At 33.5% G+C, this 25,894-nt stretch overlaps 1 protein-coding gene across 9 annotated transcripts in view; it reads right to left on the bottom strand.

The window, feature by feature from the left end:
* TCF4 (transcription factor 4) overlaps positions 1-25,894 on the bottom strand; it is a 443,115-nt gene that overhangs the window by 295,505 nt on the left and 121,716 nt on the right. Inside the window, exon 1 of one of the 9 annotated variants that reach the window (XM_074208526.1) lies at positions 16,972-18,073. The exons of 7 other annotated variants lie outside the window; for them this stretch is intronic. Coding sequence is in view for 1 of the 2 variants with exons in the window: in XM_074208520.1 (XP_074064621.1) it covers positions 16,972-17,101 (130 nt within the window). In the remaining variant the exon portion in view is untranslated. Of the gene's footprint in view, positions 1-16,971; positions 18,074-25,894 lie in introns of those variants that run through there. One more of the 9 variants, XM_074208520.1, reaches the window with a different exon arrangement.

Raw genomic sequence — 25,894 nt, 5'->3', positions numbered from 1 at the left:
TAAAACAATCTTCTGGGTATTGGTATAATAAGAAGGCTCAGGGCTTTAATACTGCCCTATAAAAGTCTCAAGATACAGACCCCTTAAGCAAACAAGCCAGATTATCTAATTCCTTGATCACAGCAGAGCATGTAGTTCCTACTGTTTTAAACTACTAATTCTTTGTCTCAGTTACAATTAAAAAGAAGTAAATAAGTATAGAACATATACAATGAAAACTGTTATAAATGTATATACCCTGACTGGTTCAAAGGTCTATTGGAACACACACTTGAAAGAAAAGCCTTTCTTAAAAATTTATATGGACAGACTGCAAATATCAAATTTTTAAAAGTATGGTAAGGGTACATTTATTACTTTACTAGGTATTCTTCACAGTATACTTAAATTGTCTATTTGAAATGATCATAGGGAAAACTGAAATTTGAATTGAAGTTTTAAAGCACTTGCTATTTAAAGGACATGCTTAACTAGGGACAGAAGTTACTTTGAACTATGAGCTATTTGGAATAAATTTATATAAAGATCAACAATGTTCTGCTGTGCTCATTTCCTGGTGCTAAATAGAGACAAAGATATCTACATCCTACTCCCAACCACCAATCTCATTAGTCCTCTGCCATTTTTCTGTTGACTTTCTGATATTTAATCAGTGATACTACTGAATTATCTTCTCTGATGCTCTGAAAATACACTTGCAGTACACTTCTTTGACCAACTTAAGCTCTGTTCTTCAAAGTCCTTTAAGAGAAGTGCAATGTATTCTAGGAACAGCAATTGCAAGACACAATGAAATCCTAATCTGATTATATAAAGATATTCTCTTTGGACATCTATCTATATTCTGAAGAGAATATGACAAATTCCAAAAATAGTAGATTATGTTCTTATATTTGACTGAAGGGTTGGGAGGGTGAAAAAAGGAATGGAAGTTATACTGAGATCAGCTTTAGCACGGGGGAATAGTCAAGTTGAATAAATGGGTAGAAAAGATAGAAAAGTCCACTATTACTTTGGCAATAGATAATCACTCATGATAAGCCATTTAAAGTCTTCATTATCTTGAATGTCTGAACTGTATGTGCTTAACTCACCAGATACTGTACACTGCCAAGCAATAGAGGGTTTGTGCTCAAAAAAAGAATGAAATTCTAAATAGTAGTAATTAACAATTAAGTTCAACGAATTAACTAAAGGTCAATGATCAAGGATAGAAGCAAACTCAGAGAAGTTTCCAGAACCTATCTTGGGATGAGAAAGGTGTCTTAAAATATTTTTGAAGAAAAGGAAGGAATTGTCTTTTTTCATATGAAAATAAGGCAATTCCAGATTCAGGAATCAGTATGGACATAATAATTTGTATGGAACAAGGTGGTAAAGGGTGAAGTTGGAGTACAGTGGAAAGGGGAACTGAACCTTTTCCATTCAACTGAACATGTATTTTTTTACAGTAAATACTGTAATATATAATTTCTATCAGTATAACTTAAGTATTTGTTCTTTTAACCTTTGAAAAACTATTCATAATTTCATATATTCATCAGTGTTGAAAAAAATCAACTCTGAATTTCATAGATTAAAGTATTTCTTTTGATTCTAGTTTCAGCCCACGTCTGGCATAATTGGCAATAGATTTTCTTACTCTGGCTATAAAAATATATGTGCAAAAGAGATATTTTTATTAGTGGTTTGTTGACATTAATGATAGTGTTTGAGGCAGTTCCCATATGCTGCAACTTGGTTCATTTGAAACATCCTTGTTGTTGATCAGACCTGTCAGAGACTATCAGATGTCATTTGCTGATTCATTTACTAATTTTTTTAAATTTAACTGACTCAAACACAACTGATCTTATCAATATTTAAAGTATGTGAATACTTTAAATTTATATTTGCTTTCAAATCAAGAATTTTATCTTTTTAATATGACTTCTGCTGCAGATTTTATTTTATTCCTTGCATTAGTAGTGATACCGCAAATTTGTGTGGTTTTTTAATGTTTTTAAAGAACTTCATACACATTATATCATTAAAAAGTTTTGAATACAACATTTAAAATTTTTTATACAGATCAACAGAGTTCTACAGCATAAATCTGAGCAGACCAGGATAATTTATCATTGAAGACACCTTTCATAAAAGTTAAAATAAAAGTTGCGAGGAAGAAAATATGTTATTGGTTCTATAGGAAACAGTTCTTTTCTTGTTAGATATATTTTTCATGCTTTTGTCTCTTTAACCCCAATATTTCATGCCACTTGTTAGTCCCCATATTTAAATGGGCATTATGCATAGTAATTTAATGCATGAGTCACTCACATCTAGAGAGACATTCATTCATTTCAAATTATGTCACCAGTGAAAATAAGATTGCTACTCTCATTCTTGTGCTGCTCTGTACATGTTACAGAACCATTACAACAATTTGGCACAAATTCCAAGTAGGCTTGAGAAAGAACCAGAGCTATTCTAAAAGAAGTTAGGACTACATTGGCAGTATTGTCAATTACTTCCTTCAAACAATGTCATTTATATTGTTTATACTTTCTTGAACAATAAAATTAACTCATAATTCTTAGTAATCAAAACACGTTCTTGTGAATTTATTACTCTTCTTTGATCTGAAATATAAGTAGAAAACTAGGAATACTTATCTAGAGTTGTATATCACTAAGCTTTATAGACACATTTTCATAGCTTTAATGTCAAATTCATGAATTTAATCATTTTTTGAGTAAACCTTTGATTCTGTTTCATTCTGTTCAATTATCATTCCCAATATGGTTTTGGTCAAGGTTACCCCCCCCAAAAGCTAAAAAGACAGAGGCTGAAACTAATTAAGATTATAGTTTACTAATAACTAAAGAGGTAATAACTGTAACTTGATTACTCAGGATTGGAAGAAATGTAGTTAGTCTACCAGAAAGAGGATGAAAAGGAGAAGGAAAGATGTAAAATAGCAAGTAGATTCACAGATTAATGACAACAAGGCTGCAACAAGTGATAATACAAGTTGAAGGGGAGGTAAGGGAGGAGGAGTGTCAGGAAAGTACAATAAAGAATCTGATGAGATGAGTAGAAAGTCTAATTACAATGATTCCTTGATTCTTACCATAAAAGACTGTAATGTGACTTTAAGATTTCCTATAGGAAAAACTGACCACTGGCATCCATTGTCTCTAACAGGCACAGGGTAGACATGAGTGGATACAGTGGGAAAATAGCCACTAAGCCAGATTTTATTTGATTTGTTCTGATGACTTTTATTAGAATACATGCATCATTGACTCAACCTTTCCATGTAAAACTAAATCAAATTCAAAAACTCACATTTCAGTCACCTAACCTTATGACATTCCTTCTGTTTTTCTAAAGTTGAGCTACAATTTATATGGATATATTCTAGATAAATTCTTCAGTAACTCAAAATTCTAGAAGGAAATTAGTAAAGAAAATGTGCAGTTAAAATTGAAGTTACCAGAAAAAAGAAATACTAACAACTCCACAAATATCAAAAAGTCATGCCAGCAAAACCAAGTCAAACCTTCCCCCACATCCTCCAACCACACAAAATTCACAGCTTTTGGCAAGACTGCCATCTTGAAAAGCACAAAGGAGGGCAAAATAAATTAGTTTTAAGCACAAGATCTCTGAAGCTATGGGAAGATATAATGCAAGGGTTAAAATGAGATCCAAAGTATATGAATTAATAGAGCACTAACCAAATTAACATGCTGCCAGCATTAAGGGGAAGCTCATAATTGCTATTATCATGCCTATAGAAAAAACTGAATAATTTTTCATTTTTTCAGAGATAGACACAGGTCAAGGAAAAGATAGAGATAAAAATGAATAGAGAGATGTGGAAAACAATAGCAATGAAAGCAATTTTATTTGCTTAGATCCATGAAAAGAATTTTTAGACAACAAAGCTTTCTGCTCTTTTTTAGAGTTCTGACTTAAATCTGATCTTATAAAAGATGTCTTTCTGGATACCCCATTGATGTTAGTGCCTTTCCTCTCTTAATTATTTCCCTTTTGGTCTGCATTTATCTTGTTTGAATCTAATTGTTTGGATGCAGCTTCTCCCAATAAACTATAGGCTCCTTAAGGGAAAGACAGTTTTTGTCTTTTATCTTCAGAACAGCACATCGCCTAGCTCATACTTAGTGCTATTTAATAAAAATTGCCTAATTGACATGCTGACAATAAAAAAAAAATGACATGAAACTTAGCACAATTATCAATATCAGTCAGAACTTAGCATAGTGTTTAGTACAGAGTATGCACTTCATAAATATTTACAGATTGATTGGATTTGTTTAAAAAAACTCAAATAAGCTTTGCAGGAATGGGAAGGTTGATTACAAAAATACTTTTTGGTATTTCTTTTCTCCTTTACCTTCTGTACTTTTAAAAAATTTTGTACTCAGCAATACCAACTTATTGCTATCAAAAATCTATAGAGTCACAGATGTCCATTGTTTTAAATAATAGCTAGTAATTATATAGCACTTCAAGATTTATAAAGTGCTTTACAAATATTTATTTTTTAAAAATCTTTGCAGCTATAAAGTTAGTACTATTTATCTCCAAATTTGATTTCAGAGTGACTTCGGGTATAAAATCAAATAAAGTACCACCTAACTGCTGCATTAATGTTTTAGCATATGAATAACAAAGCCCAAGAGCAAGAGATTAAAAGAAAATTCCATTTAAAGTATGTGTAGAAAACATTAAATACTTGGGAATTGACCTCCCAAGACAAAGGCAGAAACTATATGGACACAATTATAAAGCATTTCTCACCCAAATAAAGTCAGTTCTAAATAATTGGAAAAAAATGACAATTATTCATAGTTAAGTCAAGCTAATATAATAAAAATGACAATTCTACACAAATTAAGTTACTTATTCAGTGCCATACCAATCAAACTACCAAATAACTATTTTACTGAGCTAGGTAAAAATGTTAACAAAATTCATCTGGAGCAACAAAAAGGCAAGAATAGCAAGGGAACTAATGAAAAAAAATGTAAAGTGAAGTGGCCTAGCACTACCAGACCTAAAAGAATACTATAAAGCAGTAGTCATCAAAACTACCTGGTTCTGGTTAAGAAATAGAGTAATGGACCAGTGAATTAAGATAGGTTCAAAAGAAACCACAGCAAAAGACTACAGTTATCTGTTTGGCAAACCCAAAGATATCAGCTTCTGGGACAAGAATTCACTCTTTGATAAAAATTGTTGGGAAAATTGGAAAATAGTATAGCAAAAAGTAGGCATAAACATATATCTCACATCCTATATCAAAATAAGGTCAAAATGAATACAAGATTTAGACATAAAGGATGACACTACAGATAAATAGACCAAGAAACTATCTATCAGACCTATGGAAAGGAAACAAATTTATGGCCAAACAAGAAATAGAGTACATTGTAAACTGCAAAATGAATTATTTTGATTATATTAATTTAAGAATTTTTTTTCAATAATAAAATCAATATTGCCAAAATTAGAAGGAAAGGAGTTAGCTGGGAAAAAACCTTCACAACTAGAAGTTATGATAAAGGTCTCATTTCCAAAAAATAGAGAACTGCATCAAATTTTATAAGGCTGCAAGTCATTTCTCAATTGATAAATGGTCAAAGGATATGAATAGACAGTTTTCCAATGAAGAAATTAAAGCTCTATATAATTATTTGAAAAAATGCCCCAAGTCATTATTGATTAGAGAAATGAAAATTAAAACAATTCTGAGGTATCACCTATCAGATTGCCTAAAATGACAAAAAGGAAAAATGATCAATGTTGGAGAGGTTGTGAGAGAATTGAGACATTAATGCATTGCTGGTGGAGTTGTGAACTGCTTCTGGAGAGTAATATGGACCTATGCTCAAAGAGCAATAAAACTGATCAAACCCTCTGACCTAGCAATGCCAATTCTAGGCCTATATCCAGAAGAAAGCATAAAAATGGGAAAAGTCCAACATGTTACAAAATATTAATAGCAGCTCTTTTTTTTTAGGTTTTTGCAAGGCAATGGGGTTAAGTGGCTTGCCCAAGACCACACAGCTAGGTAATTATTAAGTGTCTGAGGCCGGATTTGAGCTCAGATAACTACTGACTCCAGGGCCAGTGTTCTATCCACTGTACCACTTAGCCACCCCCATAGCAGCTCTTTTTTTTTTTTGTAGTGGCAAAAAAAATTGGAAATTGAGGGGATGCCTATCAATTGGGGAATGGCTAAACAAGTTATAGTATATGAATATTATGGAATATTAATATTCTATAAGAAAACATAAACGGTTGGACTCTAGAGAAGCATGGAATGAATCTGATGCTGAGCAAAAGGAGTAGAACCAAGAGAACAATGTATACATTAACAACAACATTGTGAAATGATCAATCCTGGTGGATGCAGCTTCTCTCAGTAGTTCAGAGAGCTAGGACAACCCTATTAGATCAGTTATGGACAATGATATCCCCACCTAGAGGAAGAAAAACAAAACAAAATAAAAATCCCTCAGAACCTAATGATTCATTTTTTAAAAAATACCTCATATAATTATTTCCCTTAATCCTAATTCCCCATAACAAAAATTACTAATATGTAAACATGTTTAACACAAATGTGTGAATACAATATTCACCTGACTGGGGAGGGGGGTGGGAGGAAATTTTGTAACTTAAAAATATACATAGGCATTTGGATGAATGTTGAAAAACTTTCATTACATGTATTTGGAAAAATAACATATCAATAAAAAAAGAAATGTAAATGTAATGACAAAAAAATTTAAAAATCTTGGTATTTATCGAAAAAAGTTTTAGCATATTTAAAACATTCATAGTACAGCAAACCTTCAAAAGTCATTTTTTCTTATGTTATTCCCTAATGTGTATTTCAAATTTAGCACCAAATTATTGCCTTTTCAGTAAAACAAACATATCCAGTTAGATCCAGCAGTAGGTAAACTGTCAGGGTAAAATTGGTTGCTTTTTCCATAATTTCTGCACCAATTCTTCAACTTTCAGTAATTCCTTCCTAAGGGCCCCAACACCTTCATTTTGTTTCTGTTCTCTTGTCAAAGAAAAAATCAGCTTGAGAAACCTATTCTTTCAAAAATACTTACTGGACACCTGCTAGATGTTCAAGTGTATGTGAGACATCAAGGGGAAATGCAAAATAAGTATTGGAGGCCCTGCATTTCAAAAACTTGCAATCTAAACAAGACACAGATAAATCAAACAATGGAGGATAATGAAAGATGGAATATGATTTGGTTCAAGAAGACAAACACAAATAAGTTAGCTGTGTTTCAGGGAATGGTAAGGTGTAGGCTACAGTAATCATTATACCATATTAAATGCATTAGAACTTAAACTCTGATTTCCTGATTCTAAAAACAGAGAGATTTTTCTCCCAAATTATTATATTTTGGAGAATAGGGGAAAAGGGTAAAATATAAAATGAGTATGTAAAATGTAAAATGTAAAAAAAGTAATGGGGAGGGGGAAGATGAATTCTCCTATCAAAGTTCAGTTTCTTGACAATTCCTAGAAAATTAAAAAACAGGTTATTTAACAATGTTTTAAAAGGGGGGGGAGCAATCACAAAGAGTTAGTTTTGATTCATTAAAAGCAAGTTATTCTGGGAAAATATTATTTCCATTTTTTAAAAAATGGTATATTGGTGGCAAAGTAGATTAAGTGCTAGACCTAAAATCAGGAGAACCAGAATTCAAATCCAGTCTCAAATGCTTACTAGCTGTGTGATCCTAGGCAAGTCACTTATCCCTGGTTACCTCAGTTTCTCATCTGCCAAGATAATCCCAAAACAGGGTCATGAGGATTCAACAACTATAAAAATAGCCCACTAGCTTGCTTGGGATATGGATTACCTGGATTTAATAAATTCATAATCTGAATTGAAATAAATGAGATATATAAACTCAGCTAGGTAGCTAAGTGGCATAGGGATTGAATTCTGGGACTGGAGTCAAGAAAGCCTAAGGTTAATTTTTACCTCAGGCATCTTTGTGACTTCTGCGCAAGTCACTAAATATCTGCCTCATCCTCCTTAACTATGAAATGGAAATAATAATAATACCTAACTTCTAGGGAGATCATAAAGATAAATGAGATAATATTTTCAAAGCATTTGAAGACCTTCAAGTACTATATCTATTATTATCATTATCATCAATAACATTGTTAAACTGGATGACTATAATGCTTATGGTATCAGAATAGCTTGAATTGCCCAGATACATAATTTGTTGTTTTTTAGTCATTTTAATCATGAACCCATTTATGGTTTTTCTGGCAATGATACCACGGTGGTTTGCCATTTTCTTCTCCAGCTCATTTTACAGAAAAGGAAACTGAGGTTAACAGGGCTATGTGACTTGCCCAGGGTCATACAGCTGGGCAGTATCAAAGGCCAAATTTGACTATAGGAATTCCTGACTCCAGGCCAAGTGTTCTATCCTCTGCACCATGCAGCTGCCCCAACATATTTGCATAGTAATCAGAATAAAATTCCCCAAAGTCTATGTCCAAAACCATAGATGTAGATATTTATCCAAATCTGCAACTTGAATTCATCACCTCTCTGTCTGGAAATGAATAGAGTAGTTCAGCATTGGTTCTCTATTATCAGAACTAGTTTTTGTGTTGATCAGTTCTTAAATCTTTCAAAACCATTTATGTTAATTCATATACTATAATGTATTTATCTATTTATCAATGGATGTGACCCTATTGGGTTCCAGTTCTTTGTGAACTCAAAAAGTGATCTACATTTGTACATATGGATTCTTTTCCTATTTCTTTGATATCTTTGGGAGTATAGGCTTAATAGCTAAATTGCTGCATTTTGCAAAGCTTAGTGACTTTTGAGTCATAATTCCAGACTGCTTTCCAAAATGACTGGACCAATTTACAACTCAATTGGTCATTCATCAATACACCAGTTTCCTACAGCTTCTCCAACATCTGTCATTATCCTTTTTGGGGCAACTCTGACAATCTGAGGTAAGTCAGTCAGTAAGCCTTTATTAAACTCCCACTATGTGTGAGGCACTGCACTAAGTTCTGGAAACAAAACAAAGATAAGAGACAGTCTCTGCACTGAGGTAGCTCATTATCTAATGAGGGAGACAACATGAAAATAACCAGTAAAAAAAAAAATATATATATATATATATATATATATATATATAGATAGATAGATATAGATGATAAATGGGAGATAATCAGATAGGATTAGCATTAGTGGAATGAGGGAAGGGTTTCTTGGAGGTGGGATTTTAGCTAGGAATTGAACAAAGCCAGGGAAGCCTGAAATAAATTGAAAAGAGACTTCAAGAACTGGGAGATACAGGAAAGCCTCTTCTCATTCCTGTAATTGTTATTACCTTCTTTCTCCTCAAACTATCTTGCATTTATTTATCTATTTATATGTTGCATCACCAAGAGAATGCCAGTTTTTTAAGGTAAAGGCAGCTTTTATTATCCTCAGCGCCTCACTTAGCCCTTTGCATATTATGAGTGATCAATAAAGACTTATTACAGTCAATGTATTTTGGTAATCACAATATGTTGTTGGCTGAAGTTTGATGAAGAATAAGATCTTTATTTGAATGAACAGTTCGATTTTTACAGACTGAACTATTTTCTAAGACATAACTGGAAAGATATCAAAAATAAAAAGTAAAATAATTCAGCTACAGACTTTGGGGGAACTAATCTTGTAATCCAATAGCTTAAATCTCATTTATCTTAAGGAGAATACTCTGATGAGCTTAGAATTTAATAAGAGGTATAGAAAAGCTGTAAGAGAGGGCATATAGCCATGAATAAATACAGAATAATTACAGTCTAGAAAGAATAGAGTCTTGAAAACTAAAGCTCAGAATGAACTGGAAGATCCAGGTGGGGGTTAAGAACAAAGAAGGAGGAAGTTAATACACTCTTCATTCTTTCTCTGCATCCCTCCAAAAAATTCTTGGTGGCTTTGCTGTTTCACTTTGTTTTAAGTTATGATGAGAGGTAAGAAAAACTTAAAATAGAAAATAGTATACTGCTTGGAGGTTATGAAAAGATGAGATGATGAAGTAAAAGCAGAATGATTCCATTCCTCAGTTCCTTCTATTTTCTTTATCAAGGAGAATAATCTTCAGATTAGAAAGGATAGAAAATGATTTAGAAGGGTATTTGAAACCCAAGATGATTGATAAAATAATAAAGAAGCACCTAACTTCCTTAAATTAATACAGGTAAACTGTAACAGATAAATTATATCCAAGAATAGCAATTTTCAAACTTTTTTATTCCAGGAACTCCTTCACATTTCTAAAAATTGTTGAGGATCTCCAAAGATCTTTAGTTTAAGTGAACTTTATCTATTGATATTCATGTTTTTCAAAATGAAATATCATCATTATTATTATTATTATGAAAATAGTTTTGACTTGTGAACCCCTTGAAAAAGCTTTTGAGATTCCAAGGATTCTCTGGACCATACTTTAAGAATTTTGCCCTAGGGTACTAAAATAATCTGATGTTGTGATTGTGACCAATGATGCTACCAGTCATTTTTGAGGAATAATAGCATATAGCAAAGGTATATAAGGACTAGATGTGGGCAATATTGTGTTTCTTAAAAGTGAAAGAAGATGTTGACCCTTGTGTATGATGTTGATCATAGGTAAAATTTAAACTTGAGTTATTAATCAGCTTAATTAAAATGCTGAGAACTAAGGGGGAAATTGTTGATTACTTTGTGACAGCATGGGTTTGTCAAAAAAAAAGACATTCAAGAGCAATCTCATGTTTTTCTCTTTTTAAAAAAATTTTGCAGAGTTATTACTACAATAGCAAATGTTTTAGAGATTATATTTGAATTTCTCTAAGGTACTTGAAAAAGTTTATATTATATTAAAGTAGCCAAAAAAAGGCAAGATAGTTAATTGTTCATTTAAATGGATGAAGGAATGGTTAAAGAAACAGATTAAAAAATATTAATATGTTGTCAACGTGGAAAGAAATCTGGTGGGTCTTCCTACTTCCCCATGCCAATCCATCTTCCATTTAGCCACTAAAATAATTTTCCTAAAGTGTAGGTCCAACTATGTCATCCTGCCCCACCCCTCCTCAGCAAACTCCAGGGGCTACCTATTGCCTTCAGGAGCAAATACAAAATCCTCTATTTGGCATTCAAAGCCCTTCCTAACCTAGCTTTTTGCTACTTTTTCAGTCTTATACTTTACTCCCTACCATGTACTCTGATAACAGTGATAATGGTCCCCTTGTCTGTTCCAAAAAACATCTTTGCTGGTTGTCCCCCATGCCTGGAATGCTTCCCTCATTATCATTGCCGACTGCCTTCTCTGATTTCCTTTAAGTACAACTAATATCTCACCTTCCAAAGGAAGCCTTTTTTCAACTCTTCTTAATTCTAGTGCCTTCTCTTTCTAATTATTTTCTGAACATAACTTATTTGTACTCATTTGTTTACTGGTTGTCTGTCTCCCCCTATGGATTATGAGCTCCTTGAGGAAAGACTCTTTCACCTCTTTCTTTATCTCCAGCAATTAGGACAATGATTGGTGTAATAATAAATGTTTATTGACTTAGCTACTCTCATATCTCTAGAGGGAAACTACTGGGGTTTTGTCCTATTCTATTTCAATATTTTTATTAATGACAGATAACATAAAGAATTCTAATCAAATCTATAGATTAATAAAATTCACAATACTCAAATAACCTGGGATACAAGATATTAAGAAGGGGGGTGAGGTTGGAGGGAGGCTAGGTTGTAAAAGGCATTGAATACCAAAAAAAAAAAAAAAAAAGGATTTTGTATTTTATTCTGGAGGTAATAGGGAGCCGAGCCACTGGAGTTTACCGAGTAGAAGAGTGACATGGTTAGACCTGTGATTTAGAAAGATCATTTTGGCAGCAGAATTTGGTAATTTTGCAATAGCCCAAGAGTGAGGAAATGAGGCATTGCACCAAAGTGCAGTGGCAACATAAGAGAGTAGGGGGAATATTTGAGAAATGTTGCGAAGGTAAGATGAACAGGCCTTAGCAATAGTTTATTCTGTCTAGCCAGGGAAACAGATCCAATGGTTGGAAGCTACAAAAAGAGAGATTATAATTTATATTGATAAAATGATCTTCCTAGCAATTAGAGTTATATAATAACTTTTCTGATCAAATAGTGCTTTTTTCATGAGAACAAATAAGATATGTATGAGCAAAGAGAAGAGTTTTCAACCCTAGACAAGTAAACTAATTTCTGTCTGTCTCAGTTTTCTCAATTGTAAACTGGAGTTAATAACAGCACTTCTCTCCCTGGGCTACTGTGAAGATCAAAGGAGATAACATTTGTGAAAGTTCTTACACAAAAGGTCCTGGCACATAGTTGGCACCATAAAAATGTTAGCTTTCACTATTATCATTTTTCAAATCCTGCAAACGCTGTTAAATACCCTCTAAATTTGGTATCCAGGGGGCACTTAGTCCTAGCCATCATCCTGCTTTCTGATACCTGAACTTTTTTCCTTTTTCCACTATAAATGGTATGTCCATTAAATGAAAAATAAGAAAACAAACACAAAATTATCATTGTCAAGTGATACAAAGAATCCTTGACAATTATACCTGCCCCAGAGTTTATATTCCCAAATTTCTCTTCTTCCCTCAAGCTTCCCACACTTTCTCCACATTTCCTACCTCTTTTATACCTTATCTATACTTCACTGAGAAAATCAAGGCTATCTTTCTTATCTGCCTCATTTTCCCTACCCCTCACCTCAAAAATCCCTAAATAGACATATTTAGCCATTCTTTCCTCTTTAGCTCCTATAAAGAGTTGATCTGTCTCCTTATCAAGTATGAAGGCAAGTATCCTAAGTATCCTAAGTATGCAGGCAAACCTTATCTCCCTCCTGAATTCTAGTTGCACATTTCCCAAATGTCAGATGGATATCTACACTGAGATGTACATCAGCAATTCAAACTCAAGTTTAAAGTGGAACTCCACATCTTTCCCCCTACTTTCCCCTTCTGAACTTCTATATTTCTGTTGACAATACTTCACTTTTTTCCTGTCACTCTGCAGCTACCTTCAGAGTTATCCTTTACTTTCCCATATTCCTCCTTCACCATATTCAATTTCCTTGTTTTCTAGATTTCACCTCCACAATGTCCTTTTTTGTCTATCTCATCTCATCATAAAAACTATTATATCTTATTTCATCATCTTTTTCTTCAACTCACACATATGTAGCTAAGTCACACAGTAGACAGACTGTTGGACTTGGAGTCAGAGAGATCTGAGTTCAAATCCAGCTTCAGACTCTTACAATCAAGTCATTTAACTGTTAGCCAGGTTTCTTTATCTGAAAAAAGAGTATAACAGTACAAACTTCTCAGATTTGTTGTGAGGATAGAATGAGCAAATAATTATAAAGCATCTTGCAAACTTTAAATTGCTATATAAATTCTAGACCTCGGTAGCAGCAGCATCATTTTTTCAGACACTCAATACCTCTCACCTATACTACTGTTAATACTCCCCCTCCATTTGTTCCCCTGCTTTATAACCTTTGCCTTTAATTCCTTCTCAATACTCCTGGCAAAATAATATTCCTAAAGCACAAGTCTGTTTATATCAGACTTCTTATCCCTCTTTTTGCCTCTGGGATGAAACACCAACTCCTCAGCTTGTTGTTTAGGACTTTCTATAATTTAGCTCCACCCTAAATTTCCAATCTTATTAAATCTTACTCCCTTTCCCAGATTACACTTTTAGTCCAATTGGAAAATTACCTGTGCTCCATCTCCTACCACATGCATTTTCCAAATCTTTTATCATCCTTGAAATTTGCTGTCTCTTTCTTATCTCCTCTCTTCAGAATTCTTATCTCATTGTAAGGAAATTCAAATGTCACCTTTCCTGGAAGATGCCTTTGGTCCTCCCATTTGTAGACATTCTTTCCTTTCTCAAATTGCCTGTATTAAGTTATCTTTATACCTATGGGTATACTACTTCTGTCATTCTCCATATACCTCTATCTTCTGATGTAAGTACCTTGTGACATCAAGGTCTCTTGATTTTTCTCTTTCACATAGAATTAGTATTTTGTTGTGTATTTTTTAAGGTTTTTGCAGGGCAAATGGGGTTAAATGGCTTGCCTAAGGCCACACAGCTAGGTAATTATTAAGTATCTGAGACCCAATTTGAATTCAGGTACTCCTGACTCCAGGGCCAGTGCTCTATCCACTGCACCACCTAGCCTCCCCTAGAATTAGTATTTTGGCACAAAGCAGGAATATAATAAATATTTGTGATATATGGAAAGCACCCAGGTTTTAGAATAAATAAACTTCACAGCTTACTTCATATTCTGACTTTTATCCAATAAATATGAAATGATGAAATAGAATCAAGAAAAGGAAAAAATTGATTATAGCTTTAAAAAGAGAAAAATGGGTGTTTTCAAGGAATGGCATTATACTAAACCATTAAAGTATGAGTAGAGATTTGATTGGAGACAGAGGAAAAGGAAGAGAATTCTAAGTGGGAGAGAATATAATAAGCCAAGACTGGAAAAAGGCAAGAGTGGGAAATAAAAGTTAAATTCATATATACTAGAAGAATGATTCCTTCAGCACTTATACATGTGGAGTTTAATTGAATTAATGCTATATATTACAATCATTGGGGATTATGCATTATATATAGCAATTAGGTGGCATAGTGGATAGAGTATTGGCTTTGTAGTCAGGAGGACAGGAATTCGAATCTGACCTCAGACACTTGATACTTGCTAGCTATGTGACTTTGGTCAAATCATTTAACCTTGATTGCCTTGCATCCAGGGCCATCTCCAGGTGCCCTGATTAATATCTGGCTACTGGATTCAGATGGCTCTGGAGGAGAAAGTAAGGTTGGTGACTTAGCACAGCACTCTGTTAATAAAATCCAATTCATGAATTTGTGGCATCACCTCCCTGAATGTCATGGTCTTCTTTTAGAATGAAGGGCAAACATCATCATCATCATAAGACTACTTGATAAAAATGTCTTTTTAGATAATACCAAATACTACACAAATTATTATCAAAATTTAAAGAAGATTAAAGTACTCTGCCAGACTCCTTTTATGAATTAAATATAGTCCTGACTTCTAAAGCAGGGAAAGATAAAGCAAAATACAACTACAGATGGATATTATTTATAAATATTGATTCAAAATATTTAAACAAAATGCTATCAAATGGACTATGATATCATTCTTTACAACGAAGTTGGATTTACACATGGTGTACAAAGTCTAAATGATAATATAAAAACATTTGACATAATCATATTAAGAACAAAAACATCTAAAATAACAATTAACTCAGTAGATTAAAAAAGGTATTAGATAAACTACACTATTTATGCCGAAAGTTCTTAAAAAATAGTCATAAAGGACATTGGAATTTTTTAGGTACAGGGATTGGAGGCATTTGGGGTTAAGTGACTTTCCCAGGGTTCTACTGCTAGTAAGAAATTGAGGTCAAATTTGAACTCATGCCTCCTCATTCCAGGATCAGTGGGTCACCTAGCTAGCTCAAGGACACAATTGTAAAGTCATAAAAAGTGACTATCTAAAACCAAAAGAAAGCATCAGATGCAATAGGACTACACTAGATATTTTGCCAATAAATAAAAAGAAAAGATGTCCACTTTTAACCTTGATTATTTGATTGAAATACTAGCAATAGAAATAGTAAAAAGAAATTAAAGGTATAAGATAGACAAAGAAGTTATAAAATAGTGCTATTTTCTGATGATATGAAAGTTTATTTAGAAAGTCCCATGGAACAAGCAAAGATGATAGTTTAGAGAACAAAATTTCAGGATGCAAAATAAACCCACAAAATAAACAATATTTCTGTATAATTATAACAACAATGCAAAATATAATGATAGAAAATGAAATCCAATTAGAAATAACTACAAAATGCATAAAATATTTGGAGCTCATTTTATCAAAGCATATTGATCATCTGTATTCTTTGATTTATGTTACACCAATCTAAGTATCAAAATGATAATTTATAAACCTCAATAAAATAATCATAAAATTAATTTGGAGAAACAAAAAATGTAGGAATGCTAGGAATGCTAGGAAATCATTGTAAAACTTAGGGATAGAAGAAAAAGAAATTGAAGTAATTAGAATTGACCATAAGGAAGCAAAACTTTCCCTCTTTGCAGATGATATGATGATATACTTAGTGAACCCTAGAAAATTAACTAAAAAACTACTTGAAAAAATTAACAGCAAGTAAAGTAGCAAGATATAAAATAAATCCATATAAATAACCAGCATTTCTATATGTGAATAATGAATTCCAATGGTCAAATGATAATAATAGTCAGTTTACAGATGAAGAAATTAAAGTTATATATGATCCTATCAAAAAATACTCCAAATCTGGGGGTGGCTAGGTGGGGCAATGAGGGCGGCTAGGTAGCCCAGTGGATAAAGCACCAACCCTGGAGTCAGGAATACCTGGGTTCAAATCCAGTCTCAGACACTTAATAATTACCTAGCTGTGTGGCCTTGGGCAAGCCACTTAACCCCATTTGCCTTGCAAAAACCTAAAAAAAAAAAATACTCCAAATCATTATTGATTAGAAACAAGTAAATTCAAAGAACATTGGCTAAGATGACCAAAAGAGAAAATGATCAAAATTGGAGAGGATGAGTGCAAACTTGGATATGAATGCATTATTTTTAAAACTTTTTATTTATTCATTTATTTATTTAAGGTAATGGAGTTAGGTGACTTGCCCAAGGTCACAGAGCCAGATCAGAACTCTGGTCCTCCTGATTCCAGGACCAGTGGATCAGTACTCTATCCACTGCACCACCTAGCCACCCCCTATGAACTTACCATTCGTGGAGTTGTGAACTGATCCAGCCACCCGGGAAAGCAATCTGGAACTATGCCAAAACAGCAACAAAACTATCATACCCTTGGACCCAGCAGTACCAATATTATGACTATATCTTAATGAAATCATAAAAATGTGAAAAATCTCACATGTTCAAAAATATTTGAATAACAAATATAATAATAATAACAGTTTTTTTGTTGTGACAATGAATCAGAAATTGGAGGATGCTCATCAAGATATGATATATGAATGTTATGGGGTACTATTGTTTTATAAGAAATCATGAGTGGGTAGGACTTTGGATGAAGGGATCAAAACAAGAGAACATTGAAAACATTAACAACATTGTGAAATGATTGACTATGATGATGCAGCTTCTTTCAGCAGTTCAGAGATCAAGGACAACCTTGAGAGACCTGCTATTGACAATGCCATCCACATTCAGAGGAAAAAACCATGGAATCTGAATGCATACTATGTTCACTTTTCAAAATCTCCTATGTTTTTCCTTCCTATCTCATGGGTTTCTTTTTTTCCCCCTTAGTTATAATTCCTCTTACACAAAATGACTGATAAGCAAATATATTAAACATGAATGTACATATACAACTTTTGATAGACTGTCTGCCACCCTGGGGGGGGGTAAGAGGGAGGATATGGAGAATCATAGAAAAATATGTAAGTCATAAATTTGCCAGTGACTGAATGTTGTAAAATTATCATACCATGTAATTGAAGAAACAAAATAAAATTTCAATTAGAAAATAAAAAAGAAAGGAATGTTTAAAGTAATCGGATTTTTTTTATAAAAAAAAAGAGGCAGCTAAGGTGGCACAGTGGCACCAACCTTGGAGTCAGGAGGACATGAGTTTAAATCCAGCCTCAAACCCTTAATGCTTACTTAGCTATATGACCTCAGGCAAATCAGTTAACCCCATTGCCTTGGGGAAAAAAACCAAATAAATAATAAATTAAAAATTAAAAAATAGAGGTAAAAAGGGGAATACTACTTCTAAACCACAAATTACATTATAAACAGCTGTCATCAAAACTATTTGGTATAGTGTAAAAATAGAAAAGCAGATCAACTGAACAGAATAGGCAAAAATGAAATGTAAAACATATCATTCATAACCCCAGTATTTCAATAACCTCTAATAAATAAATTACCTAGAAAAAATTGCTAGAAAAACTAAAAAACTGCTGGGTAGAAATTAGACTTAGGACATCTTAGATCATAACATAATAAAGAGATATGAGAAGACACCTTTCCCTACTCCCTTGCAGAGGCAGAAAATTCATAGGTAGTAGATATTACATATATTTTCAATTATGGGAGATACATTGATAGGTTTTTTGATTTTTTCTTTTCTTTCTTCTTTTTATTCTTTAAAAAAGGCTGTTATATAATATGATTCTCTAGGAGGGGGTGGAAGAGGACTTCAAGTGGAATCTGGGTGATAGAAAAATAAATAATTTCAATAAAAAGTTATTTTAAAATAATATCTTTTAAGAGCCTCAGTAATCATAATATTCTGGAATGCCCAAAACAGAATAAATAAGGTAAATTTTGCTCTGCTATGAATATTTATGATAAAATTTCTCTTATAATGAATACCAACTTTTTTTAACAGGTCTAAACTCCAGAATGTTAGAGTATGAGGAGTCACTGTGGCCTTTGCAAAGTTTGAATGAATGATCTGTTGTCGAGGTTATGTGTGAAACTTTACATAGGGACATGTGAAGAACATTTGGCATGGAGGTGGAATATGCTTGGTGGGAGGCTATACAGAATCATTTTGATTGGAACTCAATGGAACTTCAAAACTGATACTAATACTAATATATATATATATAGATAGATAGATAGATAGATAGATAGATATAGATATATACATATAGATATAGGCTTATGGCTATTACATTTATCTCCACATCTTTATCTGCTTTACCTTTTCTATTGCATTTTTTTCAGAGCAGAATAAGCAGAGGTGATTTCCCCTTTCTGCCAACAAAATTATCAGGTGACACAGGAGAAGAATTTGATAGGGTTAGAAATATGTTTTTACAAGAACTGAGATGGAAGTTCAAAGGCATTGTTCCTAAGTCCAAGTTCCTTGAAGAGGATCTTTAATTCTTTAGACAGATGACCTCAAAAATCTAATCTCCTAAATAGATTTCCTGAGATGTACAGGCTTTAGGTGTTACCTCATGTATAACCCCAAATCAAGAGTTCTAGATTTGTAGCATTTAGGAATTTACTTCTTAGGAAAAAAGTTCTTCAATACTGTGCTTCTTGGAAAGGGAAAAGGTTTAACTTGTACCTGATGAACTTAAGACATGCCATAAAGTAGGTAAGAGGAGACCATAAATTGGGAGGTAGTGGTGACAGGGGAGGAGTATGTGAATTGGACTTGGACAACTCTACTAATGCCTCAAGTTGTTTAGACAATAAGATATAAGATGAATGGAAAGTTATTTAGAAATATTTTACAGTGTCTATATTATCCAGGGGGAAGTTAATGGACTATTTATATGCTTAAGTATTTGTATTTTCTCATGTGGATTCTGTTAATCTTGTTTTCTGTACTAAGTGAAATGAAGTCTCTCTGAAACCCATACCCACGTTGTATATTGTATCTCAGTGCAAAAGCAGAGGATTTTTCCATCTCTATTTGGGGAAATCTATTTTGTTGTTCATTCTTCAATACAGTAAAAAAGGAACAAACATGGATAAAAAGAAGGTAAATTACAAATAGAATAATTAACCTGTTGTTGCAATTGGTCAATATTATAAAGATCGGTCAAGGTTTAGGACTCTTGATAATGTTTTAACGAAAAATGTTGATTCACTTAAATAGACTCAAAATTAATCCAAACTATCCCCAGCAAGCATTAGCCAGCTTACTAAAATGAATAAATAAAACGTATACCCTACACTATCCAGTAAGGGTATACATTTATTCCTGGTTCCTTGTATTATTTGTTATTAATAGGACCATAAACAATAAGTCTATCTGATTGTTATTTCTATATATCAGAGCCCTTTCAGTGTGGCACAAATAAACCAGTGGGAAAGAATCCAAAAATTTAGTTAAAGGTTTAAATCCTATCCCTTAAATGCTATGCAGTACAGAGTCTGTTCTTAAACCCTTTTGTATGTTATTTAAATTTCATATTTAAAAGATGAATTCCTTGAGAGTAGGAACTATTTTTGCTCATTCTTTGTATCCTAGGTATTTAGCATGGTATCTCACACATAGGAGGCTCATAATGACTTGGTTTGTTAACTATGCTACAGAAACACTGCATAGAAATGTATATTTTAAAAATCAATGGTGACTTTATTTTCACAGCTTATAGAAACATCAGTTTTTCTGCAATTGAACTTAGTTGATGCTCTACTCTCTAGTGGCCATTTTTCACTAAATCTGAAATAAGAAAACATTGGGTAAAATTACATACCATACTTATTCTAAACTAATTCATCTTTGCTTTAATTCTTCTCAGATTATTTTTATGAGACTGCAATCTTAGGCCTCAAATATATATTGGCTCTAATGATGATTCAGTACATATATATCTCCCCATAGGATGCTGAAAAAATTAACAATGGAGATATTTTGATTCCTATATTTAACTCAACAACACCAGGGGCCAAAAGAACCTAATTCAGTTAATAACAGGAAGTTAAGGAAATAATTTTTGAGCACTTCACAAAAATTGAAAATCTCAAATAAAATGTCTTTTATAGCACAAAATCATTACTGAAGAAAAAAATAATAACCTGCCTTTTAGATGATTTCATCAAGAACTCTGACAAATATGGATAAGTTGTGGGAATATTCACATTTTAAAAAATTGATATTGAATCTGCAAGTTTCTATCCCTCACAATACCTAAATCTAAACCAGATTTGAAATGGTATAGCTCTATTACTTGATCATTTACTATAGGTTTACTCAAGGGATTGTATACAAAGTTTTCCATTTTTTCAAAGAAGCAAAACCAGCTGCTAGACATATACAATATACTTTAATAGCTTCTGGATAAAGTCACAAATAATTAGAAATTTCATTTGAATCAGACAATTTATCTTACATCTGATTTTACAAATTTTATACAAATATCCATTAGGCAGTTTTGTGCTCCATTTGAAAGTATAAACTTCAGTGGTATAAACAAACTAAACTGTTCTCAATATTTATACCTCCTAGCAAAGAACTATGTGCAGTACTGCTTCCTTTCAAATATGGTAATGATCACTCAAAATCTTATTCAAGTAGATATTCATTATGTCAAAAGGGTTTATAAGCTAAATGCAGTGGGCTTGCATTTTTCCCCTCACCGATATTAAAGTTCAATCTAAAAACAAAGAGCATTTTCCAAAAACTCACATATCATTAGAAAGAGTAGGAATCAAAGTAAATGTAATAAACAATTATGCTATCTCATTGTTTAATATTTAGTTCTAGAAAGGCAGTGTGGTATTTATGTTTAGGGGAAGGAGGGAAGGGAAGAAGTTTTTACTAAGTACCTACTTTGACAAGCACTGTAAGATTATTTCATTTCATCCTCATAACAACACTGCCAGGTAGGCATTGTTATGATTCCCATTTTCCATCTGAAAAATCTGAGGCACTTAAATGACTTGGCCAGGGTAACAAAACCATTTAAGAGTCCAAGTCTGACTTTTAATTCACACCTTCTTCATGCTAGGATCCAGACTTTCAAATACCATAATACATAGCCACTGAATAAGAGAGAAAACTAGCCTTAAGGCAGGAAGCCTTGAATTCAAGTTTTACCTTTGATACATACATATATACTGGCTGTGTAACCCTGAACTTAAAGTCTCTGTGCTCTGGGCAATTCTCTAAGAGTATAGATTACAGAGAGGATATGGACTCACACTGTTTGAGGAGAGTTTTTTCAAATCAAAGAGTTCAGGACACTAATGAAACCACAATTCCAGTTCTTGTCCCATTTCCCCTATTTAGCTCTAAAAATTAAATTAGGGTCATATGAGAGAGCTCTTTGCAAAGGTTTAGCCTGTCCTTGGTGTGGAGGCATGCACTGGCCATAAAAACATAAATAAGCAAAACAAAAATAGTAATGGGTTAGGTAGAAAGATAAAGGAGATGTCAGGGTTAGGATAAAAATCTATCCCTACCTGGATTGCACCAGTTTAGTCAGTCAGCAAATAAGCACTATTTGCCAGCTATTACATTATGCACTGGGGGATACAAAGAGAGGCAAAAGACAATCCTTGCTCTCAAGAAGCTAACTAATTGGGGAGGAGACCCCACAAACAAATTAGAATTGTCTCTCTCTGGAGTTAAATATCAAATAATAGACAGATTAACTCTTCATTTAAAAATTTATTCATACACTTTCTATAAGAGGAATCAAGAAATTTCTCATTTTCTTTCTTCCATTTTTTGGTGGGACAGTAGGGTGAAGTGACTTGTAAAGTAAGTGTCTGAGGCCAGATTTCTTTTGTTTTGTTTTTTAGGTTTTTCAAGGCAAATGAGTTTAAGTGGCTTGCCCAAGGCCACACAGCTAGGTGATTAGTAAGTGTCTGAGGCCAGATTTGAACCCAGGTACTCCTGACTCCAGGGCCAGTGGTTCATCCACTATGCTACTTAGCTGTCCCCTGAAGTAATTCCTAAAGAAGATGGAATTTTCAGGGTGGGTGGGTGGCACAGTGGATAGAGAACTGGCCCTGGAGTCAGGAGTACTTGAGTTCAACTCTGCCCTCAGACACTTAATAATTACCTAACAGTGGCTTTGGGCAAGCCACTTAGCCCCCATTGCCTTGCAAAAACAAAAAACTAAAAAAAACAAGATGGAATTTTCCCTAGGATTTGAAAGAAGCTGAGGAAGCCTGGGAGTCAGGGAGAGAGAGAGAGAGAGAGAGAGAGAGAGAGAGAGAGAGAGAGAGAGAGAGAGAGAGAGAGAGAGAATTCTAGGTTTGAGAAACAGTCAATGAAAATTCCTCAAGTCAGGCGATGGAACATCTCATTTTAGGAAGAGCACAAGTCAGTATCAGCATCACTGAATCACAGAATAGGTGGGGGGGTGTCAAGAAGATTGGAGAGATAGGTAGGTTATAAAGGGCTTTGAAAAACAAATAGGCAGTGAGGTGGCACAGTGGATACTGTGCACTGGTCCTGGAGTCAGGAGAAACTAAGTTCAAATCTGGTCTCAAATATTTAATAATTACCTAGCTGTGTGACCTCCTGCAAGTCACTTAACCCCCTTATCTTATAAAAAAAGAAAAACCTAAAGAGAATTTTATATTTGATCCTGGAGGTGATAGGGAACCATACAGATTTGGACTTTAGGACATTCACTCTGACAGCTGAATGAAAGGAGGATTACTATGTAGGTATGAAAGATTTACCTAAGATCTCAGTGATTATATGATTAAATAAAAGATAATTGGATACAATTATAAGCAATAAGTATAACTGGAGGGAAGAGAAATGAGAGAACTCTCTCAACCTAATCCTTCAGGAAGGTGTGAAGTCCTAAGGTGCTTCAAACTGCACATATTTTCAGACTTTTTTCAATGCACTGATCTTTTGGTTGTGCTGATTTTTACAAAAATCTCTTCTTTATCTTTTTTGTTTTTCTTTAAAAATACCATTTGTTATGGTATCTGAGAAGGGGAGAGGCATTGGAGAAAGTGACAATGATGTTAAAATTAATAAATTATTATTTTTAAAAGAAAAAAATAAACAAAAACACTGTCTCCAGAAAATCAGGTTTTACTTTGGAAATATTCTGTGACCTTCCTCCCTTACCTAACCCCAGTGTCTCCCCAAGAATGATTCTATAGTGTATAGAATAGATGTCAGGGAAAAAGGATTTTATTTGTTAGCCATCATTTATAAAGAAATCTAATCTTCCAATACAAGTCATTCCAGTTAATTTACTGATACTTGCATTTATAAACACACACACACACACACACACACACACACACACACACACACACACACACACACACAATACTTCCTAGTGGTCAGTCAACAAGCATTTAATAAGTACTTGTTGTTCTGTCATGCCATGCCAAACTCTTGGTGATTTCGGGTTTTCTTGGCAGAGTTAATCACATTGTTTGCTTTTTCCTTCTAGACTTCATTTTGCAAATGAGGAACGGAGACAAACAGGACTAAGTGACTTTCACAGTTAGGAAGTCTCTGAATCCAGATTTGAATTCAGTTCTTCCTAATCCTGGTTCAGCACTCTATTCATGGTTCCAACTCATTACACATTTAGTAGTACTTGCATTTATCTAGTAGTAAGTCCACAATAATTTAATGAGTACTTACAATAATGCCAAGTGCTCACTGTGCTAGAGACACAAGGTAAAAGCAAAAAGAAAAAATAGTTCTTGCCAAGGAGTATATATATTCTTAGAGGAAAGGTCAATGAAACTAACTGTATTTATAAAAGTTATTTACAGAGTAGATGAAAGGCAATTTGAAACAAGAGACAGTGGGTAAAGGGACAGGAGGGGAATGATAGTACCAGATAAGATGGGCTTCTTGTAGGTAAACTAAGAAGGGGAAGTAAGAGGAAAGAGCATCCCTCAAATGCAAAGCCTTCTTACACAGAAATAAGAAATTAATTTTTTTTGCACTGAAACTTAGACCGTGCTTTCCTATATGGCACCATAGTACCCAAGATTCTAGATTCTATCCCTTAAGTCTCAACCAGGAACTAAGATCCATTTCTCTTTAATGGACATCATTTACTGACTAGAAGAGACTAGGGAATGGAAACAATAATAGCAATCTAAACAGGTAAAAATGGTCTTTTGAAGATAACCAACAATCACCCTTGAGAGAAGGGAGACAAATCCCATGTGCTATTATCCACATTTTGTGGTTGAGGAAACTGAGGCATGTAGGAGTTAAGTGACTAGTTACTTGCTCAGGATCACACAGTTAGTATAAATCTAAGACTTGATTTGAACTCAAGTCCACTAACTCCAGGCTTATCACGCTATCCACTCTGTCATCAGCTTTCTCTAATATCAGCATTTTCCCCCCTTCCCAATTGGCAGAAGTGCGAGATCAGAAATCCAGCATGCCTGTAAAATGTTCTCATGCAGAGACTCATTCAAACTTACTTTTAAAATGATTTAAGTGAAGAAAAACTTATAGAGGATAAATTACTTGCTATTCTTCATGAGGCAATCTGCAACATCAAAAAAAACATTCCACAAAAGGATATAATTTAAAAACCTAGACAGAAAAATAAACAAGGTTTCTTTCAAATTTCACTACAAAATTCAGAAACACAGTGATGAGAACCTGTTCCTAAACAACTTGAAACAACTAACACCTAAGCACATGTTAAATATCAAAACAAAACATTTCTACAACATCCCAATCCCGACATGGTGATGAAAAGCAGTCTTCATCTGATTCAATCAGACTATATTCAAAGCAGGTGGTTCTGATCATTATTTTAACAAAATGTGCCAACTTCTCCTCCATACAACAGTAATATCACGATATTTTTTAACATAAGACACGAAGCATCAAAAAAATGTTTTACAAATTTAAAATTGAGTAAAGCTCAATTCATCCATTTTCAACTGAAAAGTACCTAGTGCCTCGATCTCTAGCATGAGATGCTTTCGACATAAGAACAGCAAGAACAAGGAAACATCTGGAGATATAAATGTTTACTTCTAGAAGAATTAGCACAAAGTTCTTCAAATCACTCCCATTCAACATGAGACTTCTGTCATCATTTTGTCCATCTTTAGACAAACAAGATTAATTCCTGCAAGATAGACTCAACTGTAGATTTAGTATAGTACTTCCCTATGATTCAAAATTTAAATGCTTACTTTAATTCACTTAAAAGTAATTTATCCACAGTTTCATCCACAATAAG

Source organism: Macrotis lagotis, chromosome X (assembly GCF_037893015.1).
Source record: "Macrotis lagotis isolate mMagLag1 chromosome X, bilby.v1.9.chrom.fasta, whole genome shotgun sequence".
NCBI lineage: Eukaryota > Metazoa > Chordata > Mammalia > Peramelemorphia > Peramelidae > Macrotis > Macrotis lagotis.
The sequence above is the reverse complement of the archived record's forward strand: the minus strand, read 5'-3'. Positions and strand labels throughout refer to the sequence as shown.